Source organism: Triticum urartu, chromosome 1A (genome assembly GCF_056163025.1).
Source record: "Triticum urartu cultivar PI428250 chromosome 1A, HENAU_Tu73, whole genome shotgun sequence".
Lineage (NCBI taxonomy): Eukaryota > Viridiplantae > Streptophyta > Magnoliopsida > Poales > Poaceae > Triticum > Triticum urartu.
In genome coordinates, this window is record NC_141873.1 from 270,648,973 (window position 1) to 270,667,628 (window position 18,656).

At 46.8% G+C, this 18,656-nt stretch overlaps 1 protein-coding gene across 1 annotated transcript; it reads left to right on the forward strand.

Annotated features, from left to right (window-relative positions):
- Positions 1-5,103: 5,103 nt before the first annotated feature.
- On the forward strand, positions 5,104-5,913 carry LOC147990830 (uncharacterized). Its single transcript, XM_087538416.1, has one exon. The coding sequence runs from the start codon at positions 5,104-5,106 to the stop codon at positions 5,911-5,913; it is 810 nt and encodes a 269-aa protein (XP_087394542.1).
- The last annotated feature ends 12,743 nt before the right edge of the window (positions 5,914-18,656 follow it).

The window sequence follows — 18,656 nt, forward strand, 5'->3', positions numbered from 1 at the left end:
TAGCAATCTGGATGTTTCGAATATTTCTGTAACTCCAAAAATTCTGAAAAATTAGGACGACCTAAATAATTTGTATATTGATCTACTTAAGTTGTAATTGGTATTTTATCGCTCTTTGGTAAAAAATGAAAATTATTCTCGTGAGTGCATTCTTTCTATTTTTTACAGCAAGATCAAATAACAAACACCCAAGAAGATCCTAAAGGCTTTACTTGGCACAAACACTAATTGAAACATAGAAAACACAATCATAACAGAGGATAGAAGATTTATTTATTACTAAACAGGAACAAAAAGCAAGGAACAAAAATAAAATTGGGCTGCCTCCCAACAAGCGCTATTGTTTAACGCCCCTAGCTAGGCATCTATAATTCTAAGTATGCTCACATGAAAGACAAGAATTGAAGCACAAAGAGAGCATCATGAAACACATGACAAACACATATAAGTCTAACATACTTCGTATGCATAGGCATCTTATAGGCAAACAAATTATCATAGCAAGCAAAAACTAGCATATGCAAGGAAGCGAAAAGAAACAATAGCAATATCAACATAATGAGAGGTAATTTAGTAACATGAAAATTTCTACAATCATACTTTCCTCTCTCACAATAATTACATCTAGGATCATAAGAAAATTCAACAAAATAGCTATCACGTAAAATATTTTCAACACGATCCACTTGCACGCAAAGTTGACACTCTTCCAAAATAGAGGGAATATCATTAACTAAAGTCATGACCTCTCCAAACCCACTTTTATCAAAAACTTCATAAGATTGAACATTCTCCAAATATGTGGGATCTAAAGTTGACACTCTTCCAAACCCGCTTTCAATATTATTGCAAACATTATTATCAATCTCATATTCATCATGGGGCTTAAATAAATTTTCAAGATCATAAGAAGAATCACCCCAATCATGATCATTGCAACAAATAGTAGTCATAGAAAAACTAACATCCCCAAGATTGAGGTTTTTCATATTATTAACACAATTGACATTAAGATAACTTATAGTAACATCATTGCAATCATGCTTTTCATCGACGGAACTATCAAGTATGGTGCAATAGCAACGATCTCATGTTTAACATAAGGAACTATGGCAAATTCTGTCGGCGTTCTGGGAACGGGGGTCCCCACACTTGCCTGCCTACGGCCCACGGCGCGGCTCTACGAGCAGGCCCGTACGGCCCATCTTCACCTACAAGCACTCAAGAACCTCGCGAGGGGGCCAAGCCTCGCGAGGCGGATGACACAAGACCTACTCAGGAGCGGCCTCACCAGGCTGGCTCGCGAGGGGCGGAGAGACCAAGGCAAGACAAACCTCGTGAGGTTCCAGTGACGTGAGCCATGATGACCAAGGCCAGGTGGGCACCAGTGCGCACAGTGTCCTTGTTTCCTCTTTGGTGCTAAGGAAGCAAGCACAGGGGCAGAGTACCGAGGCATCAAGCAAAGGTTTCCATATCAGTGCAACGAGACCATGACCAGCAGGACGGCAAGATGGAGGTCACCATGGAGCCCAAGGCAGCGTCACCACCAGAGCCTTTTGCAGGCGAAGACTGCTTTTGTCAGGATAAGCTGTACTAGCTGTACCCTTTCAAATTGGCCGTTGTTGGCTCCCTTCCCGCTCAATATTTGTGGAGAGGACTAGGGCCTCTATAAATAGGATTAGCCACCACAGTAGGAAGGGGAGAAGAAACAGGTCTGGAACACATTCAGCCCATCCTCACACCCACCGAGCACAATAACACCTCTCCTTAGGAGGCTGTTCTTCCCCTTGTATTGTTCATCCTTAGACCAAGAGGCAATCCACCACCACAACACTGGAGTAGGGTATTATACCACAACGGTGGCCCGAAATAGTATAAATCTTGTGTCCTTTGTGTTGCGAGTTCATCAAGTTAGCCCGTGCAATCTTAGCGAAGCTAGGACGTGGATCGGTAGGGGGAGACCTTCGCGCGCACCCCAATGTTCGAACCTTGAGGGTTTTGCCGGAACCCTAGATCCGACATTTGGTGCGCTAGGTATGGGTGCGCCGGAGTTTTCCTTCAGTCGATTCGCGCTCCGCCATCTTCGCGCCCATTCTCCATGGCTGGCGCCACCCTGTCGGCTGGATCTACGGGTGCCCACAATGACACTCGGGAGCTCCGAGCCCTTGCTCCCGCGGCGCTACGACGGTGCGGCGGACCCGTCAGCTTCCCTGCTGGCGTATGAGGAGGCCGTCGTTAAGGCCGGGGGTGACGACAAGGTCATGGCCAACTGGCTTCCCATGGCCCTCACTGGCGCACCGTGCGCCTGGCTGCTCAACCTCCCCGGATCCGCGGTGGCGTCCTAGGAGGAGTTACGCAGCCTCTTCATTGTGCGCTACGTGGCACCAGTGCACCACACGGTTGCAGCCCTCCTCGACGGCTCACAAGCACCACCCTCGGATCGTCACGTCAAGCCTTTTCGCCAGATCGGCGCCACTTCCAAGCGCCCGGGGGCTCCGCCGGGCTGGGCCACACACGAGGCCAACCTCACCTTCGACTCAGGGGATCATCCCGCCTCCACCATCGGCTCGGGTGTGCTCCCAATGCTTTGCACGCCCACCATCTGCCATGTGTCCATCACCAAGACGCTCGTCGACGGTGGCGCCGACCTCAACATGCTCTACATCGAGGCCTTCAGCCTTCTTCACGTACCGCTCGAGCGGCTCTGCCCTAGCAAGCCTTTCTCAGGGGTCGGTGGAGGCTCCGCCTGCTCCCTGGGGCAGATCCGCCTCCCCGTGACCTTCAGCACGCGCGACAACTACCGCATCGAGCTCATTGATTTCGACATCGCCCACATCGGCCTCCCGTACAACGCCATCCTTGGGTACCCGGCCTTGGCGGCGACCCATTCGGCTTACAACCTCATGAAGATGCCCGGGAGCAAGAGTGTCCTCATGGTAGTTGGGGACACCAAGGAAGCCTTGACGACGCTCAAGCTCGCCCTCAAGGCCGCCGTGGCAGCACAACCCGCCAACGCGGATACCTCCAAGGCCAAGTGAGCCGCACCAACCAAGAAGAAGCAGTTTTTCACTCAGGACAAGGCAGAAACCAAGCAAGTACCAGTTGAGGAGGACGGGTCCTCGGGGGCCACCTTCACCATTGGCGCCAACCTTGAGCCTGATCAGGAGGAGGCGCTGGTGAAGTTCTTGCGCACAAAAAAGAAGTGTTCGCTTGGGAACCCGATAAGCTGGTAGGGGTCCCAGGAGGGGTGATAGAGCACCACCTGAAGGTGTGCCCCAACGTACACCTCGTGAAGCAGAAGGCGAGGCGGCAGTCCACGGAGAAGCAAGCTTTCATTGTCCAAGAGACCCACAAGTTGGAGGCTGCGGGTGTCATTCGCGAGGTTCGGTACCCCGAGTGGCTGGCAAAGCCCTTCGTCATCCCCAAGAAAGGCGGGAAGGAGTGGATGTGTGTCGACTTCACCTACCTCAACAAGGCCTGCCCCCAAGATCCGTTCCCCCTACCATGCATCGAACAGATCATCGACTCCACTGTCGAGTGCGACTTTCTATGCTTCCTGGATGCGTTCTCAGGGTATCACCAGATCAAGATGGCGGTAGAAGATGTGGAAAAGGCAGCCTTCCTGACCCCGTGTAGAGTATACTGCTACACTTGCATGCCTTTCGGGATGCGCAACACAGGCGCAACCTTCCAGCGGCTCATGCACATCGCCTTGGGTCGGCAGCTCGGGAGGAACGCTGAAGCCTATATCGACGACATCATGGTGAAATCTCGGGAGGCGAGGCCCTTGATCCAAGATCTGGAGGAGACCTCTGAAAACCTCCGCCAGGTGGACCTGCGACTCAACCCGGAGAAGTGCGTGTTTGGCGTCCCTTCTGGCAAGTTGCTGGGCTTCCTTGTGTCCGACAGGGGGATCGAGGCCAACCCAGAGAAGGTCAAGGCCATTTAAGACATGATCCCACCGCAAACCCTCAAGGAAATGCAGAAGCTATCTGGATGGGTGAATGCATTGGGACGCTTCATTTCCAAGCTGGGAGAGCGCGCCCTACCTTTCTTCAAGGTGATGAAGAAGAAGGGCCCATTCGAGTGGACCCCGGAGGCCGACCGAGCATTTCAAGACCTCAAGAGATACCTGACTAGCCCTCCAGTCATGGCGGCTCCGCAACCTCTCGAGCCCCTAGTGTTCTATATTGCCGCCAGTCCCTACCCTGCCAGCGTGGCTCTAGTGGCGGTTCGAGAAGAACACCAAGCCAAGGGCACATCGCGCAGAGCTACACCCCCAGCAGAGACGACGCAAGACCAGGAGGGCGCTACAAGGGCCGCCGCAGCAACAGCAGAAGAGCAAGCTCAGCAGGACGATGCTCCCGAACCCGCAAAGGCCTCAACAAGCGATCAAGCGTTGGGGGCTCCACCACCTCAGGAGGCACCCCAACTCCCGGAAGACGCAAGCCTGATCAGCATGCCTACCCTCATTGAGCACCCGGTATAATTCGTCAGCACGGTGTTGCGGGATGCAAGAGCACGGTACCCCATGGCTCAGAAGCTCCTACTCGCGCTGCTGGTGGCCTCACAAAATCTACGACACTACTTTCAAGGACACCCCATCAAAGTCATCTCGGCTTACCCACTAGAGAGGGTGCTCAAGAGCCCCAACTCCACCGGGAGGGTTGCTGAGTGGAACATCGAGCTGCAAGCGTTCCAGTTGGAGTTCAGCACCACTAGGGTCATCAAGGGAGCCGCGCTCGCCGATTTTGTGGCATAATGGGCGGACGCCCCGGTGCTTGAAATAGGCGAGGACTGGTCCCTCTCACCGGGAAGTGAGGCGCCTGACGACTCGGTCATGTATTTCGATGGTGCCTTCGCGCGCCAAGGCGCGGGGGCTGGAGCAGTGCTCATCTTGCCCACTCAGGACAAGCTCTACTACACCGTGCAGCTCTGCTTCCAGCAGGGCAAGAAGGTCTCCAACAAAACTGCAGAGTATGAAGGCCTCATAGCTGGGCTGAAGGCTGTGGCGGCGCTGGGGGTGAAGCGTCTCACCATCAGGGGCGACTCCCAACTCCTGTCAACTTTTCCAACAAAGTGTACAAGCCAAAGGACGAACACATGGAGGCATACCTCGCGGAGGTACGCAAGATGGAGAAGCAGCTCCTAGGCTTGGAGTTGCAGCACGTGCCTCGAGGAACCAACAAGGAAGCCGATGACATTGCCAGAAGGGAATCCAAGCGACAGCCCCAAGAGCCTGGCATGTTCGAGGAGCGGCTCTTCAAGCCGTCGGCGACACCATCGCTTTCAAGGACAGCGCAGCCTCCGGAGGAGCTCCCACAGCCACCTGCAACGGGAGCCCCAGCCTGTGGCCCGACTTCGGGAGCGTGCCTAATCTTGGTGCTCGAGCCTCAGGAGGGATGCTGGACCAAGGAATTCAAGGAATACCTGACGCAACAGACACTGCTGGAGAAGGAGGAAGACGGGGAGCGTGTGGCCCGACAAGCCACGACATACTGCATCCAGGACGGTGAGATATATAGGAAGCGGCCAAATGACGTTTCATTGCATTGCATCTCCAGGGAACATGGAAAAGAGCTGCTAGCCAACATACATGATGGGGACTGTGGGCACCACTCGTCGTTACGAACCCTCGTCGGCAAGGCATTCCGCAGCGGGTTCTATTGGCCTACGGCGTTCAATGACGCAGCTGAACTAGTGAAGTCCTGCGAGGCCTGCCAATTCCACGCCAAGCAGATCCATCAACCAGCTCAGGGCCTCCATACCATTCCACTCTCGTGGCTGTTTGCAGTCTGGGGACTGGCCAACCTAGGCCCATTCCCTCGAGCGCCAGGGGGCTACCGGTACCTCTATGTTGCCATTGACAAGTTCACCAAGTGGGCAAGGGTGGAAGCCGTTGCTACCTCTTGAGCACTGCGTTGGATTACCCCGAAGAGGAAGGGATGATGCAGCAAAGTAGTGTAAGTATTTCCCTCAGTTTTTGAGAACCAAGGTATCAATCCAGTAGGAGGCTACGCTCGAGTCCCTCGTACCTACACAAAAACAATAGCTCAACGCAACCAACGCGCTTAGGGGTTGTCAATCCCTTCACGGTCACTTACGAAAGTGAGATCTGTTAGAGATGATAAATAATATTTTTTTGGTATAGAGATGTAAAGTAAATAAAGTAAAAGCAAAGTAAAAGCAAAGCAATAATAAAGTGATGGAGATTGATATGATCAGAAACAGACCTAGGGGCCATAGGTTTCACTAGTGGCTTCTCTCAAGAGCATAAGTATTCTATGGTGGGTGAACAAATTACTGTTGAGCAATTGACAGAATTTAGCATAGTTATGAGAATATCTAGGTATGATCATGTATATAGGCATCACGTCCGAGACAAGTAGACCGAAACAATTCTGCATCTACTACTATTACTCCACTCATCGACCGCTATCCAGCATGCATCTAGAGTATTAAGTTAAAAACAGAGTAACGCCTTAAGCAAGATGACATGATGTAGAGGGATAGTTTCATGCAATATGATAAAAAACCCATCTTGTTATCCTCGATGGCAACGATACAATACATGCCTTGCTACCCCTTCTGTCACAGGGAAAGGACACCGCAAGATCGAACCCAAAGCTAAGCACTTCTCCCATGGCAAGAACAACCAATCTAGTAGGCCAAACCAAACTGATAATTCGAAGAGACTTGCAAAGATAACCAATCATACATAAAAGAATTCAGAGAAGATTCAAATATTATTCATAGATAGACTTGATCATAAACCCACAATTCATCAGTCTCAAAAAACACACCGCAAAAAGAAGATTACATCAAATAGATCTCAACGAGAGAGGGGGAGAACATTGTATTGAGATCCAAAAAGAGAGAAGAAGCCATCTAGCTACTAGCTATGGACCTGTAGGTCTGAAGTAAACTACTCACACTTCATCGGAGGAGCATGGATGATGATGTAGAAGCCCTCCGTGATCGATGCCTCCTCCGGTGGAGCTCCGGAACAGGCCCCAAGATGGGATCTCGTGGATACAGAAAGTTGCGGCGGTGGAATTAGGTTTTTGGCTCAATCCCTAATTGTTTGCTTTCTTGATGGAGGGTCCAAGTCTCCTGGATCTTATTTGATGAGAAAATCACATTTCCGAAGGTTTCATTCTGTTTGGACTCTGTTTGATATTCCTTTTCTTCGAAACCCTAAAATAGGCAAAAAACCATCAATTCTGGGCTGGGCCTCCGGTTAATGGGTTAGTCCCAAAAATAATATAAAAGTGGATAATAAAGCCCAATAATGTCTAAAATAGTAGATAATATAGCATGGAGCAATCAAAAATTATATATACATTGGAGACGTATCAAGCATCCCCAAGCTTGATTCCTGCTCGTCCTCGAGTAGGTAAATGATAAAAACAGAATTTTTGATGCGGAGTGCTACTTGGCATAATTTCAATGTAAATCTTCTTAATTGTGGTATGAATATTCAGATTCAAAAGATTCAAGACAAAAGTTCATATTGATATAAAAATAATAATACTTCAAGCATACTAACAAAGCAATTATGTCTTCTCAAAATATCATGGCCAAAGAAAGCTATCCCTACAAAATCATATAGTCTGGCTATGCTCTATCTTCACCACACAAAGTATTTAAATCATGCACAACCTCGATGGCAAGCCAAGCAATTGTTTCATACTTTTGACATTTTCAAAACTTTTTCGATCTTCACGCAATACATGAGCGTGAGCCATGGATATAGCACTATAGGTGGAATAGAATGGTGGTTGTGGAGAAGACAAAAAGGGAGAAGATAGTCTCACATCAACTAGGCGTATTAGAGGGCTATGGAGATGCCCATCAATAGATATCAATGTGAGTGAGTAGGGATTGCCATGCAACGGATGCACTAGAGCTATAAGTATATGAAAGATCAAAAGAAACTAAGTGGGTGTGCATCCAACTCGCTTGCTCACGAAGACCTAGGGCATTTTGACGAAGCCCATCATTGGAATATACAAGCCAAGATCTATAATGAAAAATTCCCACTAGTATATGGAAGTGACATAATGAGAGACTCTCTATCATGAAGATCATGGTGCTACTTTGAAGCACAAGTGTGGTAAAAGGATAGTAACAGTGTCCCTTCTCTCTTTTTCTCTCATTTTTTTATTTGGGCCTTTCTCTTTTTTTATGGCCTCTTTTTTTATTTTATTTTCGTCCGGAGTCTCATCCCGACTTGTGGGGGAATCATAGTCTCCATCATCCTTTCCTCACTTGGACAATGCTCTAATAATGATGATCATCACACTTTTATTTACTTACAACTCATGAATTACAACTCGATTCTTAGAACAAAATATGACTCTATATGAATGCCTCCGGCGGTGTACGGGGATGTGCAATGACTCATGAGTGACATGTATGAAAGAATTATGAACGGTGGCTTTGCCACAAATACAATGTCAACTACATGATCATGCATAGCAATATGACAATGATGGAGCGTGTCATAATGAAAGGAACGGTGGAAAGTTGCATGGCAATATATCTTGGAATGGCTATGTTAATGCCATGATAGGTAGGTATGGTGGCTGTTTTGGGGAAGGTATTTGGCGGGTGTATGATACCAGTGAAAAGTGCGCGGTATTAGAGAGGCTAGCAATAGTGGAATGAAGGAAAGTGCGTATAATCCATGGAATCAACATTACTCGTAAATAACTCATATACTTATTGCAAAAATCTAGAAGTTATCAAAGCAAAGTATTACGCGCATGCTCCTAGGGGGATAGATTGGTAGGAAAAGACCATCGCTCGTCCCCGACCGCCACTCATAAGGAAGACAATCAATAAATAAATCATGCTCCGACTTCATCACATAACGGTTCACCATACGTGCATGCTACGGGAATCACAAACTTTAACACAAGCATTTCTCAAATTCACAACTACTCAACTAGCACGACTCTAATATCACCATCCTCATATCTCAAAACAATTATCAAGCATCAATTTCTTCTTAGTATTCAACACACTCATACGAAAGTTTTATTATTAATCTTGCATACCAAGCATATTAGGATTTTAAGCAAATTACCATGCTATTAATACTCTCAAAATAATCTAAGTGAATCATGAGATATCAATAGTTTCTATAAAACAAATCCACCACCGTGCTCTAAAATATATAAGTGAAGCACTAGAGCAAAACTATAAAGCTCAAAAGATATAAGTGAAGTACATAGAGTATTCTATCAAATTCCAAATCATGTATGGCTCTCTCAAAAGGTGTGTATAGCAAGGATGATTGTGGTAAACTAATAAGCAAAGACACAAATCATAAAAGACGCTCCAAGCAATACACATATCATGTGGTGATTAAAAATATAGCTCAAAGTAAAGTTACCGATAGAAGTAGACGAAAGAGGGGATGCCTTCCGGGGCATCCCCAAGCTTTGGATTTTAGGTGTCCTTAGATTATATTGGGGTGCCATGGGAATACCCAAGCTTAGGATCTTGCCTCTCCTTGTTCCATAATCCATCAAATCTTTACCCAAAACTTGAAAACTTCACAACACAAAACTTAAAGTAGAAAACTCGTGAGCTCCATTAGCGAAAGAAAACAAAAGACCACTTCAAGGTACTGTAATTAACTCATTCTTTATTTATATGGGTGTTAAAACTACTGTATTCCAACTTCTCTATGGATTATAAACTATTTTACTAGCCATAGATTATCAAAATAAGCAAACAACACACGAAAAACAGAATCTGTCAAGAACAATCTGTAGTAATCTGTAGCTAGCGCAAGATCTGGAACCCCAAAAATTCTAAAATAAATTGATGGACGTGAGGAATGTATCTATTAATCATCTGAAAAAATAATTAACTAAATATATCTTTCCAAATAAAAATGACAGCAGTTCTCGTGAGCGCTAAAGTTTCTGTTTTTTACAGCAAGTTCAACAAGACTTTCCCCAAGTCTTCCCAACGGTTCTACTTGGCACAAACACTAATTAAACACAAAAAACACAACCAAAACAGAGGCTAGATAATTTCTTTATTACTAAACAGGAGCAAAAAGAAAGGAATAAAAATAAAATTGGGTTGCCTCCCAACAAGCGCTATCGTTTAACGCCCCTAGCTAGGCATAACAAGTAAGAATAGATCTAGGTAGTGCCATCTTTGGTAAGCAATCCATAAGTGGCTCTCATGATAGATTCATATGGTAATTTTATTTTATTTCTAGGGAAGTGTTCCATGCCCTTTTTAATGGAAATTGAAATCTAATATTCCCTTCCTTCATATCAATAATTGCACCAACCGTTCTAAGGAAAGGTCTACCGATAATAATAGGGCAAGAAGGATTGCAATCTATATCAAGAACGATAAAATCTACGGGCACATAATTACTATTAGCAACAATAAGAACATCATTAATTCTTCCCATAGATTTCTTAATAGTGGAATCCGCAAGATGCAAGTTTAGAGAGCAATCATCAAAATCACGGAAATCTAGTAAATCACACAAAGTTTTGGGAATAGTAGAGACACTAGCACCCAAATCACACAAAGCATAAAACTCATAATTTTTAATTTTAATTTTAATAGTTGGTTCCCACTCATCATAAAGTTTTCTAGGGATAGAAACTTCCAATTCAAGTTTTTCTTCATAAGATTGCATCAAGGCATCAACGATATGTTTAGTAAACGCTTTATTTTGAATATAAGCTTGAGGAGATTTTAGCACAGATTGCAACAAGAAAATACAATCAATCAAAGAGCAATTTTCATAGTTAAATTCCTTGAAATCCATAATAGTGGGTTTAGCAACATCTAGGGTTTTAATTTCTTCAATCCCACTTTTATCAAATTTAGCATCAAGATCAACAAATTCCGAATTCTTAGAACGCCTTCTAGGTAAAGGTGGATCATATTTAGTCCCATCATTATCAAGATTCATATTGCAAAACAAATATTTAATAGGGGACACATGAATAACTTTTAGATCTTCGTCATTATTTTCATAGGAACTAGAAGAACACGCTTTTATCAAGGCATCTTTCTTAGCACGCATCCTAGCAGTTCTTTCTTTGCACTCGTCAATGGAAATTCTCATGGCTTTGAGAGACTCATTGATATCATGCTTAGGTGGAACAGATCTATGTTTCAAAGAATCAACATCAAGAGCAATTCTATCAACGTTCCTAGCCAAATCATCAATCTTATGCAATTTTTCTTCAATCATAGCACTAAAATTCTTTTGCAAAGAAATAAATTATTTAATATTAGATTCAAAATCAGAGGGCATATTATTATAATTTCCATAAGAATCATTGTAGGAATTACCATAATTATTAGAGGGATTACTAGGATAAGGCCTAGGATTGAAATTTCCTCTATACGCGTTGTTACCAAAATTGTTCCTACCAACAAAATTCACATCCATGCATTCATTATTATTCTCAATCAAAGTAGACAAGGGCACATCATTAGGATCAGAAGAAACACTCTTATTAGCAAATAATTTCATAAGTTCATCCATCTTTCCACTCAAAACATTAATTTCTTCTATCGCATGCACCTTTGTCCTTTCCCAGTGTCCACACCATCCACACCATCCAAAAATTATAGATACATTGGAGACGTATCAGCCGTCCACACCATCCCAGCCAGTTCTGCGGTCAAGTTCATCAAGGGTCTCATGAGCTGATTCGCGGTCCCCAACTGCATCATCACCAAGAATGGCTCGCAGTTCACCAGTAATCTCTTCAAAAGATATTGTGCTGACCTTGGAACGCAGATCTGCTGCGCTTTAGTGGCGTACCCCCGGAGCAATGGACAAGCCGAACGTGCCAACGCGGAGGTCCTGAGGGGCATCAAGACCAGTACCTTCAAGAAGAAGCTTGAAGCCTGCAGCAGGGGCTGGCACGACAAGCTCCAGTCCGTGCTGTGGTCAATCCGCACCACCACCACCAAGCCAAGGGGCGAGACTCCGTTCTTCCTCGTCTACGGAGCAGAAGCGGTCTTCCCTCACGAGGTCAAGCATCGCTCCACACGGGTCCTGGCGTTTGAGGAGATGCAGCAGGACGCCACGCGGGGGTTGGCCATCGTGCTGGGGGACGAACGCCGCTGAGAAGCTGCACTACGGGCGGCAAGATACCAGCAGGCGTTGCGGCGGTACCACTATCGCAGCGTCCGCTCCAGGTCTCTCGAGGTGGGTGACCTCGTCCTGAGGCGGGTGCTCTCCAGGGAAGAGCTGCATAATCTCTCACCCATGTGGGAGGGCCTGCTCAAGGTCGCCCACGTCTCCAGGCCTGGCGCCGCGTGCCTGGAGACGTAGGACGGGGTACCCATCTAGAACGCCTGGAACATCCAGCACCTCTGGAAGTTCTACCCATGAAGAAAGGCCCATCGCCTATGAAGATCGCCGCCCGTGACACTCTCACGTAATAATGAGTGGGGCTGTACACACCCCGGAGTCTCAGGAGCGCCGCCCTCAGGCCTCGAGGGCTCCCTCCCACGTCCAAGTGGCAGTATTTAGCTCTGCGCTGGTGAGAAGACTTGAAGACTAGACTTGGTGTCGGACGCGGCTTTTCATTTGCTTTCCGTAGTTGGCTCGCCCTCTTTCTATTGAAATTTGCTTCTGGAGTTCTTTGCTAGTTTGGTGCTGCCGCCTTTTACCGCTACTTTCGGCTCCAGTTTAACTTGCACTCTCTCTCTCTCGTACGCCTCGCGAGCATTTTTCCTTTCTCCCTTTCTCTGCCTTTCGACTATTTCTTCGCGAGGCATCCTCGTTCGAGCCCACAAGCTAGCGCACCTCTCCTAGTCCATGCCCCTCGGGTATCATGATACGAAGCGCTGGGTCAAGGCTCGGGTGAACGATAAACCTCCTAGCGAGCCTCCTAACGAGTTTTTTGCAGCTCCCTAGCACCCGCCAAGTCAAGGAAGGCCTTCACAGGCACTAGGAAGCAAGTCCCTCGTGAAGAGGAGGCTACCCCATAGGTGACAAGCTAAGTTACCTCTACACAAAATAACGACATAGCACAGAAACAACAAACACAGCATAATGATTGAGATCATAATTCGATACACGCCCCTCTGGGGCCCATTTTGGTTTCTTTTTTATGCAGGAAGGAAAGGAAGAACAAAATAAAAGCGGCGCCTAACCTACAGCGGCCCACGGGGGCAGGCTCCTGGCGCCATCCCGAGCTCAGCCGGATCCCTCCTCGCGTTTCACGGAGGTGCAGCAACGAGACGACCCGCTACTGCTACCTCTTGAGCACTGCATAGATTTTCCCCAAAGAGGAAGGGATGATGCTGCAAAGTAGCGTAAGTATTTCCCTCAGTTTTTGAGAACCAAGGTATCAATCCAGTAGGAGGCTACGCGCGAGTCCCTCGTACCTGCACAAAACAAATAAATCTTTGCAACCAACGCGTTAAGGGATTGTCAATCCCTACACGGCCACTTACGAGAGTGAGATCTGATAGATATGATAAGATAATATTTTTGGTATTTTTATGATAAAGATGCAAAGTAAAATAAAAGAAAAGTAAAAAAGCAAAGGAAATAACTAAGTATTGGAAGATTAATATGATGAAGATAGACCCGAGGGCCATAGGTTTCACTAGTGGCTTCTCTCGAGAGCATAAGTATTCTACAGTGGGTGAACAAATTACTATTGAGTAATTGACAGAATTGAGCGTAGTTATGAGAATATCTAGGTATGATCATGTATATAGGCATCACGCCCGAGACAAGTAGACAAACTCCTGGCTGCATCTACTACTATTACTCTACTCATTGATCGCTATCCAGCATGCATCTAGAGTATTAACTTAATGAAGACAGAGTAACGCCTTAAGCAAGATGACATGATGTAGAGGAATAAACTCATGCAATATGATGAAAACCCCATCTTGTTATCCCAGATGGCAACAATACAATATGTGCCTTGCTGCCCCTACTGTCATTGGGAAAGGACACAGCAATATGTGGAATTAGGGTTTTGGTTCCGTTTTTGATCGTTTGGGGGTACGTAGGTATATATAGGAGGAAGGAGTACGTCGGTGGAGCAACAGGGGGCCCACGAGGGTGGAGGGCGCGTCTAGGGGGGTAGGCACGCCCCCTACCTTGTGGCCTCCTCTTTTGTGTCTTGACGTAGGGTCCAAGTCTCCTGGGTCTTTTTCATTGAGAAAATCACGTTCCCGAAGGTTTCGTTACGTTTGGACTTCGTTTGATATTCCTTTTCTTTGAAACCCTAAAACAGGCAAAAAACAGCAATTCTGGGCTGGGCCTCCGGTTAATAGGTTAGTCCCAAAAATAATATGAAAGTGGATAATAAAGCCCAATAATGTCCAAAATAGTAGATAATATAGCATGGAGCAATCAAAAATTATAGATACGTTGGAGACGTATCAAGCATCCCCAAGCTTAATTCCTGCTTGTCCTTGAGTAGGTAAATGATAAAAACAGAAATTTTGATGTGGGGTGCTACTTGGCATAATTTTGATGTAATTCTTCTTAATTGTGGCATGAATATTCAGATCCGAAAGATTCAAGACAAAAGTTCATATTGACATAAAAATAATAATACTTTAAGCATACTAAATAAGCAATTATGTCTTCTCAAAATAACATGGCCAAAGAAAGTTTATCCCTACAAAATCATATAGTTTAGTCATGTTCCATTTTCGTCGCACAAGAATGCTCTCATCATGCACAACCCCCATGACAAGCCAAGCAATTGTTTGATACTTTAGTAATCTCAAACCTATAAACTTTCACGCAATATATGAGCACGAGCCATGGACATAGCACTATGGGTGGAATAGAATATAATGAGGGGGGTTATGTGGAGAAGACAAAAAAGGAGAAAGTCTCACATCAACGAGGCTAATCAATGGGTTATGGAAATGCCCATAGATTGATGTTAATGCAAGGAGTAGGGATTGCCATGCAACGGATGCACTAGAGCTATAAATGTATGAAAGCTCAACAAAAGAAACTAAGTGGGTGTGCATCCAACTTGCTTGCTCACGAAGACCTAGGGCACTTGAGGAGGCCCATTGTTGGAATATACAAGCCAAGTTCTATAATGAAGAATTCCCACTAGTATATGAAATTGACAAAACAAGAGACCCTCTATCATGAAGATTACGGTGCTACTTTGAAGCACAAGTGTGGCAAAGGATAGTAACATTGTCCCTTCTCTCTTTTTCTCTCATTTTTTTATTTGGCCTTTCTTTTTTTATATGGCCTTTCTCTTTTTTTATAATTCCTCACTTGGGACAATGCTCTAGAAAATGATAATCATCACACTTCTATTTATTTACAACTCAATGATTACAACTCGATACTAGAACAAAAGATGATTCTATAGGAATGCCTCCGGTGGTATACCGGGATATGCAATGGACCAAGAGTGACATGTATGAAGGAATTATGAATGGTGGCTTTGCCACAAATACTATGCCAACTACATGATCATGCTAAGCAATATGACAATGATGAATGTGTCATGATAAGCGGAATGGTGGAAAGTTGCATGGCAATATATCTCGGAATGGCTATGGAAATGCCATAATAGGTAGGTATGGTGGCTGTTTTGAGGAAGATATAAGGAGGTTTATGTGTGAAAGAGCGTATCATATCACGGGGTTGGATGCACCAGCAAAGGAAATAACTAAGTATTGGAAGATTAATATGATGAAGATAGACCCGGGGGCCATAGGTTTCACTAGTTGCTTCTCTTGAGAGCATAAGTATTCTATGGTGGGTGAACAAATTACTGTTGAGCAATTGACAAAATTGAGCATAGTTATGAGAATATCTAGGTATGATCATGTATATAGGAATCACGTCTGAGACAAGTAGACTGACTCCTGCCTGCATATACTACTATTACTACACTCATCGACTGCTATCCAGCATGCATCTAGAGTATTAAGTTAATGAAAACAGAGTAACGCCTTAAGCAAGATGACATGATGTACAGGGATAAACTCATGCAATATGATGAAAACCCCATCTTGTTATCCTCGATGGCAAAAATACAATACTTGCCTTGCTGCCCCTACGGTCACTGGGAACTGACACAGCAAGATTGAACCCAAAGGTAAGCACTTCTCCCATTGCAAGAAAGATCAATCTAGTAGGCCAAACCAAACTGATAATTCGAATAGACTTGCAAACATAACCAATCATACATTAAAGAATTCAGAGAAGATTCAAATATTGTTCATAGATAATCTTGATCATAAACCCACAATTCATCGGTCTCAACAAACACATCGCAAAAATAAGATTACATCGATTAGATCTCCACAAGAGAGGGGGAGAACATTGTATTGAGATCCAAAAAGAGATAAGAAGCCATCTAGATACTAACTATGGACCCGTAGGTCTGAGGTAAACTACTCACACTTCATCGGAGGGGCTATGGTGTTGATGTAGAAGCCCTCCGTGATCAATGCCTCCTCCGGTGGAGCTCCGGAACAGACCCCAAGATGGGATCTCGTGGATACAGAAAGTTGCGGCGGTGGAATTAGGGTTTTGTCTCCGTTTCTGATTGTTTGGGGGTACGTAGGTATATATAGGAGGAAGGAGTACGTCGGTGGAGCAACAGGGGGCCCACGAGGGTGGAGGGCGCGCCTGGGGGGGTAGGCGTGCCCCCTACCTCCTGGCCTCCTCTTTTGTGTGTTGACGTAGGGTCCAAGTCTCTTGGGTCTTGTTCGTTGAGAAAATCATGTTCCCGAAGGTTTCATTCCATTTGGACTCCGTTTGATATTCCTTTTCTTCGAAACCCTAAAACATGCAAAAAACAACAATTCTGGGCTGGGCTTCTTGTTAATAGGTTACTCCCAAAAATAATATAAAAGTGGATAATAAAGCCCAATAATGTCCAAAACAGTAGATAATATAGCATGGAGCAATCAAAAATTATAGATACATTGGAGACGTATCAGCTACCGCCTTCGAAGCGGGCACGACGGCGTGGCGGCTTGTTGTAACCACCACTGCTAGATCTGTCGCCTGGGGAAGAGCCGCCATAGCTGGACGAGATGCGGTCGCCACCAAGGGCGGGTTCGTCCTCATCGTCATCACGACCGTCGCCAAGGCCGATCACCTCCTCGCCGTCGTTCACCTCGGGGCAGCACCCGGCGCGTTGACCATCTTCCCCGAACACCCTCACATAGAGGGTCGCACCACCGTCGTACCTGAAATGGAGGGTGCACCGCCTATGCAGGCCGTGCGTGTGGGCAAACGTCTGCTAACTGCGGGCCATAGCTATATTGCCCACAGCGGAGACCTCGGCCGCGACCCAAGAAGCTCTGCTGCAGCAACCGTCCGCCTGCAGCCAGAACCTGCCAGGACCAGAAGCCGGCAGCTCGGCGACGAAGAAACACGGGAGCTGAAGCCAGTTGCCGGCCGGATTCTCCAACCAGAAGACGGACTCCGGCAGCACCTCCGCCGAGTGGAAGCGCGGCCGGGGAGGCTGCGCAACCATGGCACGTTTCCCTTCATCGACAGGGCTGCCACGACAGGAGCAACCCCTGCCACGCGCAGCGGCGCCACCATGAGAACGGGGGGCCACGGCGGGGGTCGCGGTGTGCTTGCGGGGACGACCACGTCCACGCTTGGGCGCCGTAGAGCCGGGGCCCTCGTGAGGGGCCTTCCCCTTCTCCGCAGGAGAGAACCTCCTCGATGGCGCCATTCGTGGTGGTGATGGAGCAGAGGGGGAGAAGCAAGCGGATTTGGAAGAGATGGGCGACGGGGGCTCCGCCCCCCTCCCATTTATAGCAGGAGAAGGCCAACCTGTGCCCCCATGATCACCGGTAATGATGGTTTTTCCTTGCATGTCGCAGGGACTTGTCAAGTCAGGCAGTTGTGGAGGCAGCATGGGGAAGCGGAGACACCCACATCCAATCAACCACCATGCGTCGACCAGGGCCACATGCTATTGGGTCCCGCGGCGCTCTGCACTTGACCCTTGGCTTCGCCTCGAAGCCAAGACCGAGCGCGCCTTGGGCCCGGGGGCTACTGTCGGCGTTCTGGGAACGGGGGTCCCAAGACTTGCTTGCCTGCGGTCCATGGCGTAGCTGTGCGAGCGGGCCCATACGGGCCATCTTCTCCAACAAGCACTCAAGACCCTCGCGAGGGGGCCAAGCCTCACAAGGCGGATGACACAAGACCTCCTCGGGAGCAGCCTCACGAAGCTGGCTCGCGAGGGGTGGAGAGACCAAGGCAAGACAAACCTCGCGAGGTTCCAGTGACGTGAGCCATGACGAGCAAGGCCAGGTGGGAGCCGAGGATGGTGCTAAGGAAGCAAGTGCAGGCACGGAGTACCGAGGCATCAAGCAAAGGTTTCCATACCACTGCAATGAGACCATGACCAGCAGGACGGCAAGACGGAGGTCACCATGGATTCCAAGGCGGCGTCACCACCAGAGCCTTTTGCAGGCGAAGACTGCTTTTGTCAGGATAAGCTGTACTAGCTGTCCCCTTTCAAATTGGCCGTTGTTGGCTCCCTTCCCACTCAATATTTGGGGAGAGGACCAGGGCCTCTATATATAGGACTTAGCCAACACAGTAGGAAGGGAAGAAGAAACAGGTCTGGAACTCATTCAGCCCATCCTCACACCCACCGAGAACAAGAACA

Excerpts from the sequence above, each read along its gene's own strand:
- LOC147990830 (XM_087538416.1), top strand. The coding sequence starts at position 5,104 with ATGGAGGCATACCTCGCGGAGGTACGCAAGATGGAGAAGCAGCTCCTA.